General features: G+C 36.6%; 1 protein-coding gene across 8 annotated transcripts in view; it reads left to right on the top strand.

Moving 5' to 3' along the window:
* NIN (ninein) overlaps nt 1-22,969 on the top strand; it is a 95,586-nt gene extending 72,617 nt beyond the window's left edge. For 3 of the 8 annotated variants that reach the window (XM_088797329.1, XM_019725670.3, XM_088797331.1), the window contains 9 exons: nt 586-708; nt 1,429-1,542; nt 2,319-2,465; nt 3,914-4,093; nt 5,205-5,354; nt 7,980-8,081; nt 12,137-12,337; nt 16,646-16,759; nt 18,838-22,969. In XM_088797329.1, the coding sequence (XP_088653455.1) occupies nt 586-708; nt 1,429-1,542; nt 2,319-2,465; nt 3,914-4,093; nt 5,205-5,354; nt 7,980-8,081; nt 12,137-12,337; nt 16,646-16,759; nt 18,838-19,047 (1,341 nt within the window). In that variant the 3' untranslated portion in view covers nt 19,048-22,969. Of the gene's footprint in view, nt 1-585; nt 709-1,428; nt 1,543-2,318; nt 2,466-3,913; nt 4,094-5,204; nt 5,355-7,979; nt 8,082-10,839; nt 10,901-12,136; nt 12,338-14,812; nt 15,340-16,645; nt 17,969-18,837 lie in introns of those variants that run through there. The other 5 variants (XM_019725673.3, XM_088797330.1, XM_019725676.3 and 2 more) reach the window with 5 other exon arrangements.
* The last annotated feature ends 2,639 nt before the right edge of the window (nt 22,970-25,608 follow it).

Here is a 25,608-nt window from a genome sequence, read left to right as displayed (position 1 = left end):
TTGCTTCATAAAGTGGAGAGCAAGAAGCCAGAGTGTCCGCACCAGCAATCTTTTACTGAGCAAGTCAGTTTAGGTGTCTTCCAAGGGAAGGGTACATGGACCACGCTGAAAAAACACTGCTTGTTTTACCTTTAAACGTACCCTTGGGTTGATACGTTGTACTTGCTTCATGCCAATTCTATAGTTTTGACTGAGATTTTTGAGAAAAAGATTTTTTTTCTCATTAAAAAAGCATGAGAAAAATCTATTGTGTTATAAGTACACAAGTGAAATTGATGACAGGATGGCAGCATGTTATTTATTTCACCCTGAAGGTAAAACAGAAAGTTGGGACTATTATTTAACAATGTCTGTCTGGTTGAGTACATCTGAGCACACATTTCATCAGTCAATTAGAGAATGGATAGGAGCACACAAGGAACATTTTGTTAAAGTTAATTATAGTCCACTAGAGTTTCTGTATCCTCTGAAAAATCTACAGATGGGGAAATAGCAGTAGCCATGAAAATGCCCTGTTTATAAAGATCTCTTTATAAATATAGCCGTGAGAGGTGATGGGAGGGCTTGTTTGTTTATCTCTTACAGCTGCACAGATGTCCTGATCTCTCTGACTGCCAGCAAAAAATTTCTAGTGTTCTAAGCTACAATGAAAAACTGCTGCAAGAAAAGGAAGCTCTAAGTGAAGAATTAAATAGCTGTGCTGATAAGGTAGTAAAAATAGGACTTCTTCCCGTCAATGTGCAATGTGTACCATAATGGCTATTTCTCTATGCATAGTGCCATATCGGCCGTCGTGTTAGCCTAATTGTTCCAAAGTCTCCTGAAACAGCATTTCAGCTGGCATTATGTGACCTTCGAGTTCCTGAAGCCATCATTTTAACAGAAGTCTAAATTAGTTGTTTAATAGTTATGTCATTAAATACAGTAATACAAAGTTTGTCTCATTTTACTATGTAACCATACTACTTAATATATAATATTATTTAAATATATCACTATTTTACTTATATATAATATAAATAATATTATTATTGTATTTAATAAGCTGAGATCTATTACATAGACAAACACTTTGTTGCTATTGTATTTTCGCTAGCAAATCCAAAAACACTGCTTTTACCCCACCTGCCTTAATAGGCAGTTCATATTTTCCTATTATCGTAACACTCTTGAGATTTCTAATTGCCTTCTGGTTCCACCATCTCTCACCCACAAAATATGAGGCAATGAGAAAGAAAGATTAGAGACGCCTCAAAATTAAAGTTAGAAAAGGGCTAGTTGGTCAGGAAAACGTCTTTCTTTTACCTTGCTCTGTTCCCCCATGTGAATGGATGGTACTTGATTTTTCAATGTAAGTGGAGGCATAGAAATTGAGGCTAGATATGTTTGCAAAAATGCCCTGTCACATCTTTTCTTTTCCTGAAACAGTTGGCAAAATCAAGTCTTTTAGAGCACAGAATTGCTACCATGAAGCAAGAACAGAAGTCTTGGGAACACCAGAGTGAAAGCTTAAAGGTGCAGTTAGTCGCTTCACAGGAAAAGGTATGTGGACAATTCTTATTTCATCTGCATGGTTAGTATTTTCCTGTATCTTCCAACAGAACTCTCAGTGAAAAGAATATTCCGGATGAACGTGTGGCTCAGAATGATTCAATTTGACTAATATTTGATACATCCTTGTAGTGTAGTGAAATAATTTGAATACTTCTTTCAAAGTTCATGATTATAAGATGATCTCATCATTGTGAGATTACTTATTGATGAAAGCTTGAGAGTAGTGTATGAAAAGGACTGCTTGTTCCTAATCTAGGAACAGGGTTTCTCAGGCAGGTTCATGCCTGATTATAGTCGTCTATCAACATTCCTTTTAAAAATTCATTTTTTAAATGGAAATAATTGAGATGTTAGCAGGGAGTGGGGTTCTACAAATGCATAGTTTTATTTTTAACTAAGAGGTCCTTTACAAACCAGCACCAGCGCCTAAAACATTAATTTCTATAAAATTAGGTAAAACCATCTTTTGTGATGCCAGCTGGTAATCATTGGTTGTGTAAGGTGTCACTTGATAATACACTAGATGACTATATCAGCGATATCTTGCTCCGGGCATAGCTCATCAGTATCCTAAATATAATTTGACATCCTGTAAATATACATAATATTTTGGGTTTCCACAGTTACTGGAAAGCGCCAGATGTAATAAGCAGAAACAGAAGGGACATGGGTGTTCTCTTGTCCCAGCTCATTCATACCTGGACATGCTGTAGGTGAGACCACAAGGGTTTGGATCACAGTGTAAGACTGTTTTCATGATGCAGGTTCAGAGTTTAGAGGAAACCCTGCAGGATGTAAACCTGCAAATGTCCCAGATTAAATCCGACCTACGAGTGACTCAGCAGGAAAAGGAGGCTTTAAAACAAGAAGTAATGTCATTACATAAGCAACTTCAGAATGCAGGTGACAAGGTAATTTTCTTTTCTTTTTTTCTAATTGAGGTATAACTTAATATAGTAAAGTGTACACATTTTAAGTCTATAACTTGATTAAATACATGTATGTGTAGAATATGGTATTTTACATACCTGTGTATGTATGTTTGTGTTTGTGTAACGACCACCCAAAATGTAGAACATTTCCACTTCCCAGCAGGTCCTCTGTGTCCCTTCTGATTGATAACCCCAAGGATCTCCTTCTCTACCCTCTGCCACCATAGGTTAGGGATGCTCATTTCTGAACTTCATATAAATGGAACCATAGTGGCAAGGTAACTTTGTATTGCACAAGTCAAAAGACCAGGTTGAGTTATTCTGTTGCAGTAAAACGAAAATATTTTGATGTTGTAGACAGTGTGTCTCATCTTAATATATCACAATGCTGCTTCATCTGTACATAAAGAAAGAACAATGTAAGCCTTGGGGTAGATGTTAAGATTTTATTCTCCCATGAAAGTAGGCATTCATTCAGTTATTTTATCTCTTGGTGATACTTTTCTTTTTAACGGTGATTTTCAAAAAATAAAATAGTTGCTTCCATTTAAAAAAATTACTTCTGGGCTGACATTTTCTCAAAATGAGATTGTACCTTTTTTCCTTTTTCATGTTTTGGCTTAAAAAGCAAAAGGTTTATCTAGTTGTGTTACCTTTTTTACTTTTTAAAGCATTTTTCAGGATCCAAAAAATCACTTTGATAGATTACAACACGTTCCTGTGTTCAGGCCTCAATTACTTGGATAATAATATGTGCTTTGGAGTCTAAAAACGAATATGATTACATATGTGAAAAGGGAAGTAGAGTTTAGCTTGTGAAACCCTTCAAGTTAGACCTCTGTAGCATAGTTCAGTTTGCTTTCTATACTTTGTGCCATGAAGTTAGAGTTCTAGAACAGTTTTACTCGGCGAGTTTGAGTTTTCATTGGTACCTTCCTCTTCTGGAAATCATGGTTTGTTTACAAATCTGGGGAGAATGATGAACAGTCATTTATTTTGTTATAAAAATTTCATTAATTTGCATTTCAGAGTTCCTTCTGTTTCCTTTGTTAACCAAAAAGCAGTTGTCTGGGTTCAAAGAAAAACTTCATAAGAATGAGGCAGTTCTTAAGGCCACCAATCTCTATGCACCTGGGTCCTGTGTGGAACTGGGACTTGCCCTACAATCACCTTTGCTATTAGATTTGATGGGGCTATTTTGCCAAAGACGGTTTTAAACAGAGAATTTGCAAAACTTTTTTTAATCAAACCCCAATAATATCGGGTTTTTTAAAAAATATTTATATGTACATACACTCACTCCCATTATGAAGACAAAGGCGAAGGTTAACACGTGCTTTCTAAGAATTGCTGTCATTAAGGAAATATGACACTCAAAACAGAAATCAGCTTGTTTTTAAGGCTTAACTCTGCAATTCTCTCTTAAGAGCTGGGCCCCAGAAGTAGCCACCCATCCATCAGGATTCCATAACCAGCAGCAAAGCCTCTCTTGGGACAAGTTGGATCATCTGAGGAATGAGGAACAACAGCTGCTTCGGCAAGAGACTGAGAGACTCCAAAACGTGGTGCAGAACACCAAAGCGGAACTCACACACTCCCGGGAGAAGGTAACTGGGAAAGTGGCACATGGTGGTATATATTTGGAAATGCTTCGTTTGATATGGAAATGAATGCTTGAGATGATTGACATGGTTCTAGGGTATGGATTTCAGTATTCTGCTATGGCAGACGGATTTTAAGACTGTATAATTCATCATTTACTTTCATTTAATTTTATCCTGGTATGTTTGTACAGTATATTTCATTTTCTATAAGCAATTCTGTATTAAAAGTTGTGAATTTAATCCTCATTTCCAAACTATAGACTCATGGGAATTATGTTAACCATATATTTGTCATTCAAATAGGCTAGACGCCAAGACTAGTGGTACAAAAATGGCAAAACTAGACTCAAATCTGGTTGGTCTAACTCCTTGTAAGAGAAAAGGTGTCCCTTTTTAAAGGTTATTTCAAGGTTTAGAGATTAGAATGGCCTTTAGGATTAGACTTCAATCTTTCTAGGTTCGAATGGTCTTTAAAGATCATCTCTTCCAACCACTAAGCTGGTGTTTAAATTCTTTACCTCTGCTAAGTAGTGGCCAACTATGGTTGACCTATACTTACACACCTCTTTCAAGGAGGAACTCTCTGAAACACTGCAGATACTCATTCTGGCACCTACGCGGTGCCAGAAACTCTGCCCTCCCTCAAGTTGCGGTGCTGAACAACAGACATGGTTGCTGTCCGCAGGAACTTAGCTGATGTGAACACATTGCTTCGGGGGTGAACAGCCCAAGACACAGTCGATGGACCTGTCATCTCATTCACTTCTTAATAGGCACTGGCTATTATGCTCATGTCAGAGCAGAAGGACCTAGGCCTGTGTCTGTTTCCTTGACTCCTAGCGGATTGGTAGAGCCAGGAGTCCCCTTCTTCTTTGTCTGTTCCTTACAGTGTTGGGTTTTTAGACATAACCAGACTGAAAGTAGACTAACCTAGAAAGGATCTTTTGAAATCCCCAAAAGTAGGCTTCAAGAACTGGTAGACTTGGCTGAAAAAAAAAGTATTTTTAATACAATACCCACGCACTAAAGAAAACCTTTCCATATGCTCATCATTTGTTTCTCCTGGCTCTGTGATCATATTAGCATTTCTTCCTCTCGCATTGGTTCTCGTTAGGTCCGTCAACTGGAATCCAACCTTCTTCCCCCCAAGCACCAAAAACATCTAAACTCCTCAGGTACATTGAAGCCCTCAGAGCAGGAGAAGTTGAGCTTAAAGAGAGAGTGTGAAGAGTTTCAAAAGGAATGGTCTCCTACTAACAGGAAGGTGAGATTTTAAGAGTTTGTACCACGTGTCTATGTTCTGACTATGTTGTGTCCCTAAGTGTGAGTTTCTTCCCCTGTGTGTTTCCAAGGAGATAACTACAGTGGCGTAGTTTGGTTCTTCCTTATGTCTGTGCTTTTGTAGTCTTGTGAAAACAGTATCGTACTTTTTTATTGAATGATGGTTGAAAAGGAGCAATTAATTTTAAGCTGTCATAAAGAAGACGGCTGATCATCTGTCTTCAGTAGCATTAGAGAGCCTGTGTAATTTAGTAAAATATGTAGGGCCTGAATATTAGGAACATCTTAACAAGGTCTGTATTATCTGTTGCTGTATAACAAATTAAAACAACCAACATTTGTTGTCTTATGATTTCTGTGGGTCAGGAATTCAGAAGCAGCTTAGCTGGGTGGTTCTGGCTCAGGGTCTCTCATGAGGTTGCAGTCCAGATATCAGCTGGGGTTGTCTTCATCTGAAGGCTTCACTGGAACTAGAAGGTCCCCTTCCAGGTTCATTCATATAACTGTTAGGAGGAGGCTTCGTTTCCTTGCTGACTGATTGCCAGAGGCCTCAGCTCCTTACCACCAGGGCCTTTTCTCAGGATGGGGCAGTGAGTGATAGGAGGGAGAGATCGCAAAAGACCAACATGGAAGCTATAGTACCTTTTCTAAGCTATTAATAATTGCAGAAATGACATACCATCATTTCTGCTGTATTCTACTGGTCACACAGACTAATAACCCTGGTATTGTGTGGGAGGGGATCGTGCGAGGGTGTGAGACCAAGAGGTGAAGATTATTGGGATCCATCTTAGAGACTGACTACTGCCTGGTTAGACCTCTGTAGCACAGTTCAGTTTGCCTTCTATACTTTGTGCCATGAAGTTAGAGTTCTAGAACAGTTTTACTCTGCGAGTTTGAGTTTTCACTGGTACCTTCCTCTTCTGGAAATTATGGTTTGTTTACAAATCTGGGGAGAATGATGGACAGTCATTTATTTTGTTATAAAAATTTCATTAAATTTTTTTTAAGTTTTTTTAAGTTTAAGTTTTTTTAAGTGAAAGTTATGATGACCTTTGGCAGTAAGAAGACTGGGTGTGCTCTAAAGCTGAAATGTCATTTAATTTTAGGTACATTCAAGTAAACTTTTCAAGAAAGATAGTGGGTTTCATCCAGCTATCTAGGCTCACTAAGGAAAAAGTCTAAGGATAGGTTTTCAAATAACAATGAATTTAAATATACCTGGAGAGATTACATTCCATTTAACAATTCTTGCTACTCTCTTCAGCTCTTTTTGCTAGAGGTGAAAATCAGCGTTCTAGAATAGTGTCATATGTTTTCTACTTAGCAATATTGTGAATCACAGTGTTCTTTAGCACATTAGATTCTTTCTATAATAAGGAGAACTCCAAAAATGGAGACTCATGGAACATTTTGATGGTTGCCAGGTGGGAGGGGGCTTGGGAAGTGGGTGAAAAAGGGGAAGGGGTTATAAAAATTGGTTGTTATAAAATAGTCATGAGAATGTAGGGTGTAGCATAAGGAATATAATCAATAACATTGTAATAACTACGTATGGTGTCAGGTGAGTACTAGATTTGTCGAGGTGACAAATAGGAGGGGGGTGGGGGCAGGGTGAAAAAGGTAAAGGCATTGAGAAGTACAAATTGGTAGTTAAAAAATAGTCTTGGGAATGTAAGGTAAAACATAGGGACTATTTTTTATTAATAAAATGTATTACAAAATATCAGAGTCATGGAAAAGTATTATTTCATGAAATTTTTCTTTCAACGATACGTACTTAAAACTGATTATGCATATATATGTACATGTCAGTGTGGATTTATTCTCTGGGTTGCAAGAAACAACGTATTTCATACAGTGAGTGGCACTGAAGTTTGAAAGCCACCTGCCTTAAGGAATCTGTTCTATGTGAGGTGTGATTAAAACTAGACTACTTAAATGTAATCAATGCACTGAATATCTTTTTTAATAATTCTTTTAACTTTTCAATTACAGTTGACATACAATATTAGTTCCAGGTGTACAACATAGTGATTAGACATTTATATAATTTATGAAGTGATCACCCCAATAATTGTAGTACCCATCTGACACCATACATAGTTATTACAATATTTTGATTATATTCCCTATGCTATACTTTACATCCCCGTGACTGTTTTTATAACTGGCAAATTGTACTTCTTAATCCCTCCCCCTTTTTCACCCAATTTCACCCCTCCCATCTGGCAACCACCAAAATGTTCTCTGGATCTGAGTCTGTTTCTGTTTTGCTTGTTTGTTTATTTTGTCTTTTAGATTCCACATATAGGTGAAATTATATGGTATTTGTCTTTCTCTGTCTGACTTATTTCACTTAGCATAATGCCTTCTAGGTCCGTACGTGTTGTCACAAGTGGCAAGATTTCGTTCTTTTTTATGGCTGAGTAATATTCCAATCAGTGCACAAATTATATTGTTTTCTTTTGAAGAATGAACTCAACTTTCTTCCAAGAGCTGAGATTTCTGACTAGTGTGAACTTGTCCAAATAAAATAGACAAACTCAGGTGGGTTTGTTTGTTTGTTTCGTTTGTTTTCTAAAGGGAATTTTTCGTTTTTTAACAGGTCAACCAGATGAATTCACTTGAACGAGAATTAGAAACAATTCATTTGGAAACCGAAGGCCTGAAAAAGAAACAAGTAAAACTGGATGAGCAGCTAATGGAGGTAAGCTTTTAAGCAAATGGCCTTAGCTATGAAGAATATTTTAATCCATGAATGAGCCGTTTGTTGGGAGAGACTAGCACAGTGTTGAATTTGTATTATGGAAAAAGTGAAAATCTAAGTACACTGCCAAGCTGAATTCTTTGGTCTATCTTACTAAGTTTAATAGACATTTTAGCTTAATTACACAGTCACAGGAATTCATAATTCTTCACAGAGAACGAAATAATGTTGATTATCCTAAAATGTAAGGAACTGTACCTCAGCAAATTCAAGTGGCAAGGACTCTGTCTGCAACTGGCTCAAAGCTCTCTCCTCATTGCTATGGTTATGACAGTTTCCTGATACCTCCTTCCCATGTGGCAGTGTTTGTAGTTATGGATTGCTCTCTAACAACTTCTTCGGTTAGGAGAAAATCCATGCAGGGAATTTGAGAGCATTAGCATTTAGAAGTTTAACTTTCAAGTGTTGCCACTGTTCATTGCTATATTAGTAACTCAGCACTGCCTTGTGAGAGGGACATCTGTTAAATATAAAAATGGATTTGTAAAATGGATCAGCTTGGACACTGGGTGTCTGTTTACTGGATTGCTTTCTGAATACTAAGAACAATTAAAGGCTGTGAAACAACTTGTGTACAAATCCTCTTTAAGTTATAGTTTCATTGAGATACTTTGCTTTGAATAGATGAAAGAATTAATTCAACGTTTAGTGAACTGTAAAATTTATATAAGGTAAAGAGACATGGGTAGAAAAATGTCTTTTTGTGTTCTTAAAAAGTACTATGTACACAAATATTTTTAAGCCAGAATTATAGAAAGGGAGAGATTTAAATATTTTCTCGTGAATCTGGACACACACAAAGGTAACTTGAAGTAGAAGCTTGGATTTTAACTGGGAAATATGGGCAAACATATTGCATTGACATGTAAATAACCACTGAGGTTTCTGTTACTTTTATGTTGTCTGATTTATCCACAAATAGGGAGATTAGTGAAACTATAAATAGGAAATCCAAACCATTTGTTTTCTCTGGCAGCATATAATAAATGTGTTCAAAACCCTGAGCTGTGGGCTGTGTTTAGATGTAGATATGCTTTTCTGATGAAATAATTATATACTGCAATGAATAAGACATCTGAATCTGGGCCTGCTCTGTGTCTAACACCAAATTGAAAAGTAGCAGGGTATGTATACTTAATCCCGCTAGATCTTCTCCAAACACTCTGCCAACAGGCCAATTCTCCCACCTGCTCTCCCTGGCCTTGGAAGCCCCCTTACCTCCCAGGCCTACTTTACATTATTAGCCGTCATAAGCAATTTCCCCTCATTATTTTTCTCTCTGATCTAGTAGTAAATATTTGCTAATGGATGAGGGAAATTGAGTGTTCTTGGCACTAGAGCTAAATAAAGAAAAACCATGAGTTTTCCATTGGAACACTGAAAAGAGCATCTTATACATTACCTATTCTAACAAAACTTTCTTTAGGCAATGAGGCTGAGCTATTAACTCTGTATCAACGTATACAAATTGAATTCTTTAGCAGTTTTATTGAAATATAATTCACATACTATACAATTCACTTATTGAAAATGTACAATTCAATGGTTTTGGTATATTCATTTTTAAAATTATATATATATATATATATATATATATATATATATATATGAAATTTGCCATTTTAATAATTTTTAAGTGTACAGTTCAGTGGCATTAATTATATTCGCAATGTTCTACAACCATCACCACCTACTTCTAAAACTTTTTCGTCACCCCAGACAGAAATTCTAACTATTAAGCAATAACTCGCTTTTCCCCCTCCCACCAGCTCTACAAATTGGATTTTTACTTATGTTATGATATCTATAGATTAGGCCAATTTGAGAGATATACAGTGGTTTTCACACCATTTTTTGTACCCAGCTCACCTGAGGGATAAGTACATTCCTTTCACTCTGAGGAGGATTCTCATGGGGTTTCGGTGAAGGGCAAGAGGCAGGCAGGGAGATGTTCCTTCATCAGAATCTTTGGGATCAAGGAATTTCTAAAGCTTTCTAGGTGATTCTCATCTTCTGTATGCACTCCCTTGGGTGAAGGAGTCTCTCCTCATCCCTATATGCCAGTTTAAAAGCCACCAATCAAATACAATACATACTCCTACCCCAATGTAACTAAAGATCCCAAATCACTAGACAAGGAAATGGAAGAATTTGACTCCCACCCCAGGGCTTATTCAACTATATAAAGCAATGTTCTATAAACAATTCATTTTGAACCTTTGAAAAAAAAAGGTTACAGACTGTATCAGCAGTTCTTCAGTCTGCTGTGTACCTATGATAGCCAACAGTTTAGATATTTGAACAACAAAATTTTTATAGTTTACATTCTGCCTCTCCAAATGGTAAGGTCTTTAACATCAGATCCATTCCATGCTGGACCTGGAATCTTGTAAATAATTTTACTGGGATGAGTGGAGGTAAAGGTGGCAAGCTCACAAACCAAACATATTACTGTACATAAGGAAGAGGTTGTAAGATTAGAGCTATAAGATATTTTAATATCTGTAAAACGTATATACAGAGACATGTAAATGTTGCTCTTTTGTAAATTCGTACTAGAGCACACACATTCAGTTATATAATATACCCAGTTTGTACTGTTCTTTCTCTTTTTATAACTCATCCTTTTCTTCTTTATATAACCTCTGTAATTTTCTTTTGTTTGTTTTTGTTTTGTCTGTGGCTAACCTGTACCTAGAACTCTGTGGTTGGAAGTTGCAGAGAAGGGTGCAGTTCTCTGCCTGAGATAGTGTGTGAAGGTAGAACACTCTCTTTCAATGAATGTCATAGCATGGAGACATCTCATTAAACCCTTTGTTTACGTAATCATTTCTACTGACTATAACAGTTAATAAGTACTTAAGGTAAGAGCCAGTATTCATTTTCATTTTGCTTTAAGTGTAGAATGTGTCTCTGTTCACCTTTATATCAGGATTTTCCACAATATTTAAAACTCAGTATTTGAAGACGTGTGTGAAGCAAAACATCCCACTGTTATAAAAATCATGGGATCATAATTCTCCATACACTTTATTCCTGAAAATAAAGTGATGAGTTTTCTGAATCTATAACAAATATTTCAAAATGGGTAGTGGCCCACCTCAGAAATTTAGATTTAAGGAAATGGATAGTGGCTCTGAAGTTTCATGACAACATTTAATTATAGTTGTGTCTTAGAGGACCGTTTTCCCTTCTCACAAGCCGGGAGGTACTCCTTGACTTTAGTACTTGGACATGTTTGTTGCATGCCTTCCAGTGTCTGCTAATGTGTCGACAGACGTGAACTGGCATGCTTCACTGGCCAAGGGGAGGGCATTCTCCTTTTTCCTCGCCCAACATGATTGACGTGTGATACACATACCATTTTCTCATTGTCTTGAAGAAATATTTCTATTCCATGTACTTCAATTCCCAGAGATTCTGGGATATCACCTTCTACCCCAGAATTGCCTTAATTGTGTTATTTTAAAGTATAACATTGATAAACTCAGATAGGTTAAAATAGTTTTAGATGCAAGATGAAATTCTTTGAAAAAAATTGCTAACTTGGAAAATATGTAGTCATTGAACATGTGCTTTGAAGAATCTTTATGAATAGTCAGTAAAGGGCAAGCCCTAAAGCACAACCACGTTCTCCCCTTTGCCTACTCCAACACTGGTTGTTGCTTTTTAAAGAGGGATAACTAAATGTTCTGGTGTAAGAAGAAAATGAAGTAGAATTCAAACATACCATGTACATCCTGTCCCTCATACCCTATGGTCACTCAAGAGTGAGTTAAGTCTAAAACATCCAAGAAGGCCTTCTTATTTATTAATGATATTATCTCCTAAGCAAAATGGTTCTTCCCATTTACTTCTCACTCAGGCTCATGGTCCACCCTGTTTTCAAGTTATCAGTGGGTCATAGGCTTGCTTTCCCTCCGGTTGACATGTCCAAGAGCAGCTGTGTGATTGCAGGCAGTGCCTCTGACCAGAGCTTTGCCCTTTTCCTCCAGATGCAGCACGTGAGGTCCACGGGGACGCTTAGCCCATCCCCTCCTGCTTTGGACCTGCGGCTGCTCCAGCAGCAAGCCTGTGCCGTGGTGCCCAGGGAGCAGTTTCTGCAGCTTCAGCACCAGCTGCTGCAGGCAGAAAGGATAAACCAGCGCCTGCAGGAGGAACTTGAAAACAGGACCTCGGAAACCAACACACCACAGGTACGAGGCTCTTTTTTCTTCTCGTTGTAAGCTCAGATCACCTAATGTAATTTTACCTGTTTATTTGAAGTTCTACCAGTTGGAAGGTGGGGATAAAGAATGTAACTCTTCCGTCAGAGAGTTACACCTTACCTGTATTACAAATCCACAGAATGACAGTGCCTGTTTTATTTTTGTTTTTTTTTTTGCAGTGCTGTTTTTGAGCTCTCAACTTCTAAGCCAGGTCATTGTATATTCTGGGTCTACTTTGCACATTTGTAATTGATGACAAAGTACCAGGATCACCTGAGCATAGTGCACATTTGACCTAACATTCTTGTCTGATGCCAAAAATATTACAGAATTCAAGTGCATCACTAGGATGCGCATTACTAACAAAGCATCCTGGGTTTTCCTGTACCAGGGCGGATAGCCTGCTGAGTTCCGTGGAATTCACAAGTAGGGACCTTTCCCAACCAGGTAGAATGTGTAGTCAGTGACTCTGTTTAGTTGACATAGTTCGCTTAACTTAGAGTTTTTCAGACTACATCATTAAAAAAAGGTATATTTTTAAGAAAATAAAGATTTTCCTCCCCTTCTTTTCGAATTAGCATTATCTCAGCTCACTACCAGACACAATCTTATATTATCTAGGTTTTCAAATAGTTATTTCTTTTTAGTGCTTCATTCATAATCATCCGTTTTCATGAGGATGAACTTATTACTTATTTTCCCATGGGCTAGCACACTACTTGTCAAGATATCAAATTATAAGAAACAAAACACGTGGGCCCCTTTTCTTATTCCTGAGGAAGTACAAGAGTACTAAGTACAGCTCATCTGTAGAGTTGTGAATTTATCTTATATAACCTCCCAGATCCCACTGCTGTAATGTGTAATCCTGAACTTTTGATCTGGTGATCTCACGTCTTATCATGTAATAAACAACTTTCATTCCTTCTCATTTCTCCTGGAATAATGTGGGCATCGTTCTCTTATGGTTCTGATCCCTACCTCGTGCAATTCACATATTGGTATTATGATATACCGGGGGTGCCCCAAAATGTATACAAGTGGACACTTTGGTCAACGTTGCTCAAGCAGTAGTTCGCCGTAATCAGAAGTGTCTGGACACTGATGGGAACCACTATGAACACCTCTTGTAATTGTAGAAGTCAGATGTGACTTGTATCATCTTTTGTTGTCGGTATATATTGAGTATTACAATTTTAATAGTTTTTTCCTTTCTTAAAATGAGTACACATTTTTTTGGGACCCTCTGTATATCATAGAATGTATTAAACACAATAAATCATGAAACAAACAAAAGAAATAATCATCCTTTTCCAGAAGTCTCTGAACTCTTTGGTCTTACCCATTTAGTTTATTCAGAATTAGAAATAAAATAAAAAATACTCCTTAGTTTGTAGAATTCTAAATTCTTTCTGGTTTGGATGCTCTTCTGTTGTCTAATGCCTTGCTTGTCAACTGACATTTGATAAGCAATTTCCCAGCTTGTTCTGCAAGCCCCTCAAAGTGGCTTTGCAAAGTCACGTTAACACTATAATCATACACTGGAGCCGTTCTCTTTTCCTCTCCTAGGAGATAGCTACGCTTTATCATGATGTACTTCTGTCATCTATTCTTTCTAACAACGCTTAAAAAAAAAAAGTCTCTTGTGCTTTAATATCTGTTTTTAGAAGCTTCCTGCATTCCACTTCAATTTCCAAATATTAAAATTAAATTCTTGAATTAAAATTGTGAAGGTGGGGTATTGACATGTTTCAACCCTTCATTGCAGAATTGCATTATAAAACCTTGACCTCAATTTTTTTTTTTTAACTTTTTATTGAAGTGTGTTTTTCCAGGAGCCATCAGCTCCAAGTCAAGTAGTTGTTTCAATCTAGATGTGGAGGGCGCAGCTCACAGTGGCCCAAGTGGGGATTGAACCGGCAACGTTGTTGTTAAGAGCACCGCGCTCTAACCAACTGAGTTAACCAGCCGCCCCCTTTGACCTCAATTTTTAATGGACCTTTCAAACCAAATGATTAGGCTAAGTGCTTTCTCATACACACTATTTTCAAAGCATGTTCTTCTGAACCCACCCACCAATATTTAAAAAGAAAAAAATCCCAGTACTCCAATTACTTCAGGATTAGGTAACCAAAAAAGTTAAGATTTCTGTACTAAAAAAATCACCCTCCAGTCAGATAGCAGGCTGGACTGCTTATTACTCCCACTAGAATGACACTATGGGTTCTCCTGTTTCTGGTAGCTGAGCTGACGCTCATTTTAAGCTTATTAGAATCTGCACGTTTTCTCTGTGTGTGGAATGATGTGATTTCTAATTCTGCCTTTGTGTTGCTTTGCTTGCATATGTGGTGTCAATGTGTGTGCCTAAAAATTGTTTGCATTATCAATGTGTGAACTGAGACTCCCCCCAAAAATATAATCTGGACATCAGGGTGAAGTGTACCACTTGCCTTCTTTCTCTAGGCCTTGCTACCGGAGCAGCGAGCAGTGCATGCAGATTCCTGCAGAAGGATTGGGCACCTGTGAAAACTGGGCTGCTATGGATGACATGTCTTACCATGGCAGCTACTCAAACGCACACACCCACATACCCCCACGCACCACACAAACAGAGACATAAGCTGAAAAATATTTTGGAATCAGTGCTCTTTTGAATTATGATGATGATGATGATGCCTTTGCAGTATTATGTCTCCTATTTATTTATGTAGAAATGACAGGTTTTGTGAATCAAATTCACAAATTTCAGCTTGTTACAAATAATTTTATTTATACCATTTAAAGAGTGTGGATTTGAGATTCTTGAAAGGATGTATTCTATATATTTTCTAATTCCATATGTTGTAATTATTTTTAATAAAAGGTACTACTTTTATATATGGAATTTGAAGAAAAATCACAGTTATTTATACTGTTTTGTATATGTACGATACATTTTTGACAGGAAAAAGGAAAATTTTGATGAAACAATAAAATAAATTTTAAATATATGACTGCCTCTGTTTTTCCTCTTTCCCCACTCTTTTACCACGTTCCATGTTCTTTGAATTAATTATCTGTTATTGTGGGCTTTTTTGTTTTGCCTTTTTTTTTTTTTTTTTTTTTTTAAGGCAAGTGGAAATCAGGCATTTTCCATTTATGTTTGAACTTTAAAAAGCCATTATATCTTAAAATATAGGATTTTTAAATGCAAAATGTCTAGGGCCTGATTTCTTGAAATTTACTTTCTGCATTAGACTTTTGCCTACTTCAGTTTTTGTCTTCAAATTAGTCACATTGTTGTTTCCTTTATGTTTGAATAAATGCTATTATTTAATAATGAAAAAATATTGGCTTTCAACTCATTTTTGGTCATTCTGCGTGCTTTGTAAAGGATGCCTTTTTGAGAATATTTTAAAAGGCATGATATGCCATCAGCCATTAACACCTTAGTTTTGCTTAAACATTTAAAGAACCATTTCAAATGTGAAATTCCTTACATGGATGTTTTGGTGGACTGTGGGAGGTGCAGTGAGTTGCACTTGAAATCTCTCTCTAGGCCCCTCTACTCTCCCAAACCCACATATTCTTTAATCTGTCACTGTTATGTGAGGCGAGGAAGAGAAGCGAGGCCTCTTTCTGCCCTATTGTTTTATCTAGAAGTTGTTTGTGGGGAGAATATTCGTAATTTTAAATCTGTTCTCATGATAAACCTATCCTCTAATCCAGATATTTGCTTCACATTGACAAGTCAACCTGGGAAATAGATAAATAGAATAATTGGCAGGAAGAGGCTGGTTATCATAAAGAAACAAACACTAACACCTTTACAGTAACATGCTACTTCAAAGGAAAATCAGATGTACATATTGCAAGCTGATTGGGAATTTTAGGTGATCCTGAATAAACTCAGTTTTTGTTTCATTGTTGAGAGTCCCACAGTATGGCAAACACCCAAATCATAGTTGGAAGGCTGATAACCATCTTTTAATTTACTTTGGATAACTATATTTTACTAGAAGTGCACACAGGTATTAAATTATGGGTTTTAAGAATTTTGCTTTATCTCAGGGGAAGGTGGTAACACAGGTAAGATTCTTTTTTCTTTTTTCTTTGATTTTTTCTCTGATAGGGTTACTTTTCTAACATGTATAACCCATGCAGAACTCCCATTTCATCAGAAATCCACCATTCCTGTTACAGAGACAAACATTTGCTGTCCTTTCTGTAGGCATCTTATGGGGAAAATAAACTACTAGTGTTTTCAGTGTGGCATGATTTTCAATTGATAATACTTTTTTTTTTTCTTCCCTTCAGGGAAACCAGGAACAACTGGTAACTGTCATGGAGGAACGAATGATAGAAGTTGAACAGAAATTAAAACTGGTGAAAAGGCTTCTCCAGGAGAAAGTGAATCAGCTCAAAGAACAAGTGAGCCTCCCAGGTCATCTCTACCCACCTACCTTACATTCCACTTTTAACTCCAATTCCACATTCCTTTATTGCCATTAACTTCTGTTGTCTAACAAAGACAAATTCTACTATGAATGCATAGGAGAAGTTAGGATTCCCTCTCCCTCATACCACTTCAAAAATATGAATTCTGTATTCTACATTATTTCTTCCAAAGCTCTTTAAAGGCATATGTTTTGTCCACAATTTTTAAAAAGTGTATTTGTTAATAGTGATTCATAGTTTTGTATTTTCGTGGTTTTTTGGGGGGAGGGGCTCAAGACAGGAAATATCGCTAGTAAAGCAGATTTCATATTGGTAAAAAAATTGGAAGATAATAAATAGAACTTTTGCTTTCCTGTTTGTAACACCTATGACAACCTCAAAAAGTACCTTATGGCTATAACCAGACTCCAACAGCTATGCTTTGAATTAGAATCCAGACCTGAATTCCAAGACCACTAAGCAGCTTGAACTTTTTCACCTGCTGGTTGCAGGTATCATCTCTTAGAAATTATATGTGCATCCACTGAAGAGACATGCAAAAAGGGCAGTTTTATAGCTTCTCCGGAAACTGAGATTAAGTCTATTTGGTGGGGATGGGAGGGAGGAAATTGTCCACCTTGGATTTCTAGACGCATAAAATTTAAGAATAATTGCAAGAGAGGGTCTTAATACAGAGGTAGTATTTGTTCAATCCGTCATTATTCATTATTCAATACGTAGTTACTATGTGCTAGGTACTGTTAGAGATACAGCAGGAAAATCTGCCTATATGGAGTGTAGTTTACCAACTAAGTATCAAGCATTTGGCCAGGTAGTAGCTTCAAAAATAAAGTAAATAGGGTCTACTTTATTTTCAGTAGAGGGGAACATAGAGAAGAAATACTTGATCCAATACAGGTAGTTGAAAGAAAGTTTCCTGAAGGCCTCTTAAACCTAGTATCGAGGGTTGCGTAAAATTTTAACAGGTGAAGAAATGTGGGAAGTGCATTCTGGGCAATGGGAACATCATGGAGTTAGGACAACATATGGGGTGTGGACATCTACAAACACTTTGGATTTAGTGGTTTGGAATAACACTGTCTTGGGAAAAGCAGAAGAAACTAGAGAGATAGGGAGGAGGGAGGAGCTGGCAGTAGAGGGCCTTACACACCAAGCCAAGGAGTTTGAATTTCATTCTGTAGGTGATAAAGAGCCATCAAAGAAAGGGAGAGAGGGAGGGAGGGAAAGTTCAATAGAGAGTAGGTTAGTCATCTCGGTTCTGGCCTTCAGTGTTATAGTCTTATCATTGTCCTATAAAATGCTAATAAATTATTTAGCCACTCTTTAGTTGTTTATCTCTTTAAGTCTTTATCCTTTGAGATGCCCTGCTTGAAATTGGGTATAAAATGAGGAGTTACAGGTATAACGGGAGTAGGGGGAAGTAGAAGATATTAACAGGAGCAATAATAAAATTACCCCAAGGCTGCTGACAAGTGTTCCCACCTTAGCATAGACTATATAGCCTAACCATAAAGATCAGAATGTATCTTCTAAGACAAGGCTCTATGCAAAAGAGGAGGAGTTAAGGAAAAGTCACTGCCCAAATCTTATCTCTTTGTTATAATACATGAGCCAAACTTCAAAATAATCGGTTGTATGTTATGAACGGGAAGCTCAAGCATCTGTTAAGAACAGAGTTAAACACAGTTCACACCCTATAGCTCAGAAATTTAAGTTATAAAAGTATTTTGATATTTTTAGAGAATGAATAGAAGAAGAATACCTAATTTATTTAGGTGGGGAAAAAAATTTTTATCTTTGAACCCTCCAATACTTATTTGTTCTTTTTAGCAGTGACTTCTACCAACGTATTATGCAGAGAAATAGCTTGGAATAAGTGGATTTGCTCCACTTGTATCTCTAATGCCAGTCTGATGTTAAAGCTGTATTGTAAAATAAAAGAATATAATTGATAGAAGCCTTTTGCTTTTACAAACAACTGTCCTTATGTCAGATTTTAACTGAAAAGAATTACAGAAATGGAGTCAAGATGTTTCTGGTTCTGTTTCTAGCTCTGCAAGAACACTAAAGCAGATGCCGTGGTGAAGGATTTGTATGTTGAAAATGCCCAGTTGCTGAAAGCTCTGGAAATGACTGAACAGCGACAAAAAACAGCAGAGAAGAAAAATTACCTCCTAGAAGAGAAGATTGCCAGCCTCAGCAATATAGTCAGGAATCTGACACCAGCACCACTGATTTCCACACCTCCCTTGAGATCATAGCAAAGCCGAAGGATACAGTCATGTTTGTGCACTTTACTGAAATGGATGGAACATTTCAGTAGGCTCTCTCAACCTTTTTTTGTATTTATTTATTTAAAAAACTTTTAATGGCATAAAGTTAAGCATAACCTAAAACTGCCAGCAATAGAATTGGAGTCTCCGTTCATTGTAATGAGTTTTACTAAATAGACTCTAATGGGAGTTGCAAACAAACATTCACATTTCACTGTTTCAATTACTCCCAAGTTTTGAATTTTAAAATATTCTAATAGCCACCAAGAAGGTAGACTTTGAAAACAATTCAAGAACCTTAAAACCTCAATTTTGAATGAATTTTTAAAAATCATTACTATATACAAATCAATCTATAAAGTCAAGATATTTTAAGTTTGAGATCTAATTTTGTTGTTTTGATCTTTATTTTAAACCAAATGTATGCCTTCCTCACATTTAAATATGGGAAAGTCATTCCGTTTCTAATAGTTTGGTTCTTTGAACTATTTGGTAGTCTTTCTAGCTGGTAACAGAAACTGGGCTCAATAACTACTGAGGTCAGAAAAGCCAGAGTCTATAGAACTCTACCTTCTAATACCTGTGACAGTATTAGCACTCTTGATGTGTTATAGATACAAAGCTGATTTACTCAACTGCACTGTTAACTACCCTGTTTCCCCAAAATAAGACCTAGCCGGACCATCAGCTGTAATGTCTTTTGGAGCAAAAATTAATATAAGGCCCAGTATTATTATGTTATGTTATATTATATTATAGCATATAATATTATGTTATATTATATTATATTATATGAGACCTGGTGCTATATTATACTAAAATAAGACCAGGACTTACATTAATTCTGGCTCCAAAAGACGCATTAGAGCTGATCGTCTGAGTAGGTTTTATTTTCTGGGAAACACGGTAATGTTAAAACTTTACTTTCTTTAAAGAGCCCGTTTTTTCCTCCTTATAAGTTTCCCTTGGGAGCTTGTCTTCTAAAAAATGGATAAAGCCTCATTCTTAAAGCATTCGAACTATAGGGAAAGCACTGGACAAACCACTTTGGAGTAAACAACTACTCTTAGAAGAGATAAGCACACCTGTGGGTTTTTTTCTCTTTAAGTCTCGGAGTTCATGAACTTACGTTTGGGGTTGCCTCAAGAACTCAGGGAACAATGCTTCAAACTGTCTTCCTGAATTACTGTAGGGCCTCTTTCAGAATTTGAAATGTATAAACCACATGACCTTATTTATTTGTCTTATTTTTAGCCATAGTGGGATTTTTATTTCTACACTTTCAGTAAATGTAATCTTCTGAAAAAAGGCCTTCATTATAAAGTTAAAAACCTCTTCTAACTTATGGAAGAGTTATTATTATTTTCTTGTTTGTCTGTGTAAGTAGATCAATTTTCACGCCTCAGATCTGTTAATAAGAGTTTCTTACTGTGATAAGCATTGGTGTGCCAGCTGAGGTAAAGGAATACCAAATAGGATTTCTTAGTCAGTCTCCATGCCCTAACTTTATAGAACACTTAGCATTTTAGATTGGATAACTTATTATCCCCCAAGTAAAATCTTAGGTTGTAGCCTATATCAGCCAGCAGTTGATGGAGGACTTATTAGGTGTAGGATAATTACAAAGCTCATGACAGCCACCTATTTGTTTTGGTGGGAGAGCAATTAGATTTTAAACATTCACTTTGATGTATCCCAGGAAGGCCCAAACCCATGAATTTACGAGAGGTATAAGAGCAAAATCAAACACTACTTTATGTGCAGGAACAAAAGATGAAGCAAACTGCCTAAGAAGTCATATAATGTCAGAAACTCAATCTCAACAAAATAATTTGCGCCAAGGAATTTGAGACTTCCTCAGGGCCTACCCATCTACTATTAGTCCCTCTTGCCAGCACAGGCATCCTCGCTACCAGAGCCCTGACAAAGCATGGTTGTTTGTGGGACTGGGAGTTCACATTCATGAAGCAAAACCTTTCCATTTTTGGACAGCTCTTATCAGAAAGTCCTGATTTCCCCCTGGAAAAAAAATTATTTAATCCTTCCCTATAATTACACTTCAAAGCATTTGATATCTGCTATCATGCCTTCTCTCATCTTTCTTTTCCAGTGCAAACGTTACTAGTAACTGCAACTACTTCTATGGCTTTGGATTTAACAGAGAATCCTTTTCACTTAAAACTGTGGATAGGCCTAGGCTAAGCTAAGTGTGGTATACTTACGTGATATGCTTCAAGTTACTCAAGGTTCTTGCCATCAGAACTGAACACCAAGCATATTTCTCAAATAGCTAGCTTAGCCGGTGATCACATGTATTGTATTGTTTTTGTTGTTTTTTTACATTACAAAAAGTATAGGCTAATTTGTTTATTTCTTATAAATCTGTATTTATGTGTATATAAAATGTACAATGAATGTGAATATGACTTTATGGAAAGTTTTAGACTACATTTAGAATCTCTTTATCCAAAAATCAAAATGCTGCTCAAATGAAATTTAACTTAACCAATATCTAGGTGCTGAATTTCTTGCTTTACTGCACTTATAAGATTGGGAAAAAAGATCAACACGAGAAACATAGTTACCTTAAATTTATACATTTGTGCAGCAGTTTATTTTTGTAAAGCAGTTTAGAGTGGGAATTTAACTGGCAATGTATAATATAGCTTATAGCTTTAAAAAGGCCTTTTAAAGAGATTAAACTGTTAAAATTAAATGTTTAGATTTTGCTTTCAGACTTTATAATAGCAGTCTTTAAAATCACAAGTTATATATTGTTTTATAGGCATTTATAGCTGCTTGTTTATTAAAAGCACTGGTTAAACTTCCTTTTGATTTCCTAAGAACAGTTATTTAAATTGTCTTAAAAGATGGGATCTTCATTTCAAGGAAAGAGAAGCAAGTTTGCCTTTGTGATAATACATTGCGCTAAGAAGAGGGAAATGTGGATAGTAAAACCTACATTGTTCTATTTGACTTTGCTTTTTAGAAGCCTGGGCTCTTAAGGTCAAATTCGTGAAGGGAGAGAAGTAGAAGGGGAGGGGTAGAACCACCACAGTATTTTTATTTATTTTTCTAAAACTTAATAAACCCAGATTTTAAAAACTTTTAAATGCAAATCCTTCCCAGAAGCTTCAAATGCATTGCTTATATATTTAATCTTAAGCATATTTTACATAAATAGATCATCAAGTCATATACTTCCAAGGTATAGGAGGAGCTGTTACAGGTCTAGTATTTCAATAATGTACCAATCCCCAGGGCAGGTATTATTATGAGGAACTTTTGTTTGAAGAATGAGTAAGACTTTTTGGCAGATTTTAACGTGTGGAAATGAATTTTTTATTTTTGTGATTTCTTTTTTCCTGAGTGAAGGAAAAGAGAAATGTGTTGCTGTTGTCAGCATCTTAAAAGTATTTCCAATCAAGGCAAGGCTAAGTACTTTGAATATTATTAAGTCAGTACTGATTTTGAATGAATTATCATTGGAATGATATACAAGTTAGCCAAACACCAAGTCAAAGCCTAATAACCAAAGCATTCCATATTTAACACATCTACCTAATATCATATTGGAACCTATTTGAACATCGCAGCACTATACAGTTTTGGTTTTATGGCATATGGACAGCTGTTTAATAATAATTCCAAGTTAGCTTTTTGTTTCTCAGCTTTTTGGAAAGATAGTTAATTTATTCTTATGGGAAGACATTATCACCACCTCATGTAAGGGGACGTGGCTTTGTGAAGGAAAGCCTGAGTTCATGTAAAGCCATCTCTAGGATTCTTCTCAGATAAAGATTAATATGTATGTGTTTATATCGACTTTGTATCTTTCATTTTAGTCATTCTATTCTAGAGAGATTTTAACGTGAGCTTAAAATGTAAATAAATAATTTTGCAAACATCACTCTTGTTTTCTATATACCATGAACAATTTCGGTATTTATCATTGGTATTAAGAGTGAAAGCTTCAAAATATTGCACTAAAAATTCTGCAAATGTATAATCTCAGCTCCCACTCCATACCTAATGAATCAGATTGTGCATTTTTAGTCAGTATATATGATGGAGAGCCTTGGTACTCAATTTCTGTCACACTTTGATAACTTTCACACCAGCCGGTTTAGGGTTCCTATCCTTATTGTGGTTCATAATTTACTTCTAGAATCCTGACTTAACCCTAGGCCAGACCCTGCTTGGGATTTTGGGTGCTTCAGAGGTGGCTTTACTTCCCTTTGCTGTCTTTATGGATGACTCAGACGTTTTTAGTTATGCTGCTTATGAATAATGAGCTATGTGCAGTTATAGGCACAAAAAGTTAACCTGAAAGCACATTTAAGTTAATATGCTGAATACTGAAATATGAAGTAGAAGTGTTGGCCAAACTAGACCCATCTTCATGATCTTTGCTTTATTTATTTTCAAAGTTTTTATACCAACCTCACACTAGCTTTATGAGGCAAGAACTATTATTATCCCCATTTTACAGATGAGAAAACTGCAACTTAGCAAAGTTGTGACTTACTCAAGGCCATTCAGCTTGCTAAGGATGGGACTCAGGACTCAAGGCCCAGGTTTATTTGTATTAATATGTTGTATAACTCTTGTATCAATTTCTGCTGGCAAACAATATTTAATCAGTGTAGACTGAATAACTGCTATGTGCACTGCACTCTAAAGAAAAATATACAACATTCATGGTTTTCTATTCATGATCTGATTGGTGTAGAACAGTAAGATTTATGCACAAAACTTTAGAAAACAATACATTCAGACATAAAATTATCAGGTTTTGTTGATGGATTCAATGTTATGGGCGCTAAGAAGATTAGTGTCTCAGGTATTTTAATGTAGGAAATGAGGAAGTTTTTTAACCTAGCATTAAAGATAATTCTGTATTTCATTGAGATTAGTGTAACCTGTTTGTTTTTTTAGTCTTTTATTCATTTTGCATTGAAAAAGTCATATTTTCTCTTTACTATCTACCTGATACACATTTTCCCATATCACTGGTTAAATTTTGTCCAGAAGACTGGAATTTTCACCTAAATTATGCAAAATGTCTATAATCTATTGATTGAAAACTTAAATTTAGACAAAATGTCATAAATCACAAGAGTGTTTTTTATTCCTTGTTTGGTTTTGTCTCATTTGTAAATCAGAAAAATATGGCTAATTTTGACAAAAGGATATCTTTTTAAAAAATCAGTATTTCATAAGGGGGAACTATAAAACTGAATCAGTGAAATGGTGTAAACTAAAGAGTAAGCAACCATGTACAATAGACCTGTATACCCTTATGTTAAAATAATATTTAATTCTTAGAAATCATTACATGAGATGTGCTTTACTCGTTATGGCAAAGTAAATGATCCTGAACTGTCCTTACAGTCAGATGCGTGTTTACCAATCATTTTTCTTTCTTGTTTGGAGATTTATCTATTTTCAAGATCTCAAGCAATCAATATGCACCAGCCTCGTGTCAGGCACTAAGATGCCATCTAGTATTAAAATGCTATAGTGGAGCAGGCCAAGATAGCAGCATAGGAAGACCCTGAACTCATCTCTTCCCACGGACACCAAATCTACAGCTATATAAGAAATAATTCCTTCTTAAAAGGACCTGAAAACTAGCTGAACAGGCTCCTTCACAATCAACAGTAAAAGGTCCACATCAAGACGCGTAGAAGCAGAGACATGCTCTCACCAAAACTCCACCCCTGGTGCAGCAAGTAACAATCTGGAGCTTCTTCCTGAGGAGGGATTCATACCCCACATCAGGCACCCTAACACGGGCCTGCAATGGAGAGATGAACCCTCAAAATGTTTGGCTTTGAAAACCAATGGGGCTCACAGCTAGGAGTCCCAAAGGGCTATAGAGAACTGAGATAGTTCTCTTAAAGGACTCAGGTGTAGACTCATTTGCCCTGAAATCCAGTCTAAAAACAAGTTTGAAAGTGCCTAGACTATATAAGAAGGAAATTCATTTGCTAATTTTAAAGCATCTGCCTGGGAGGAGGCCGGTTAGCTCAGTTGGTTAAAGCATGGTGCTCATAACAACAAGGTTGCCAGTTCCATCCCCGCATGGGCCACTGTGAGCTGCGCCCTCCACAACTAGATTGAAACAAGTTGGAGCTGACAGGTCCTGGTAAAACACACTTAATTAAAAAAAAAATTGTAAAAATATGAAAATAAAAAAATAAAGCATCTGCCGGACGGGTCTGTTAAAATTTTCTCTGGGGACAGGTGTGCTGGTGGGCACCATTTTTGTGCTCTCCCCTACCTTGATAGCACCCACAGGTGTGCCTCTGCCCAGCACTCCTCTGCTGCCCTGCAAAAGCCAGTAACTGCACTCCAGCCCTGCACTCTCCCATGGCACCGTGAAAACCAGTAGGAGCATGAGTCCTCAGAGGGGATGCTCCTTGATCTTCTGGGTGTGGTGGCCGGGGGGCTTGTGTTCCTGGTTCCCACAGAACTGTAACAATTGGAGAGACAGTTCTTGGCAGGCTGCCACCACCAGGGCACTACACAGACAGCCAACTAAAA

Source organism: Rhinolophus sinicus, chromosome 3 (genome assembly GCF_057876585.1).
Source record: "Rhinolophus sinicus isolate RSI-liver-muscle chromosome 3, RSI-T2T, whole genome shotgun sequence".
In the NCBI taxonomy this organism is placed as follows: Eukaryota; Metazoa; Chordata; class Mammalia; order Chiroptera; family Rhinolophidae; genus Rhinolophus; species Rhinolophus sinicus.
The sequence above is the reverse complement of the archived record's forward strand: the minus strand, read 5'-3'. Positions and strand labels throughout refer to the sequence as shown.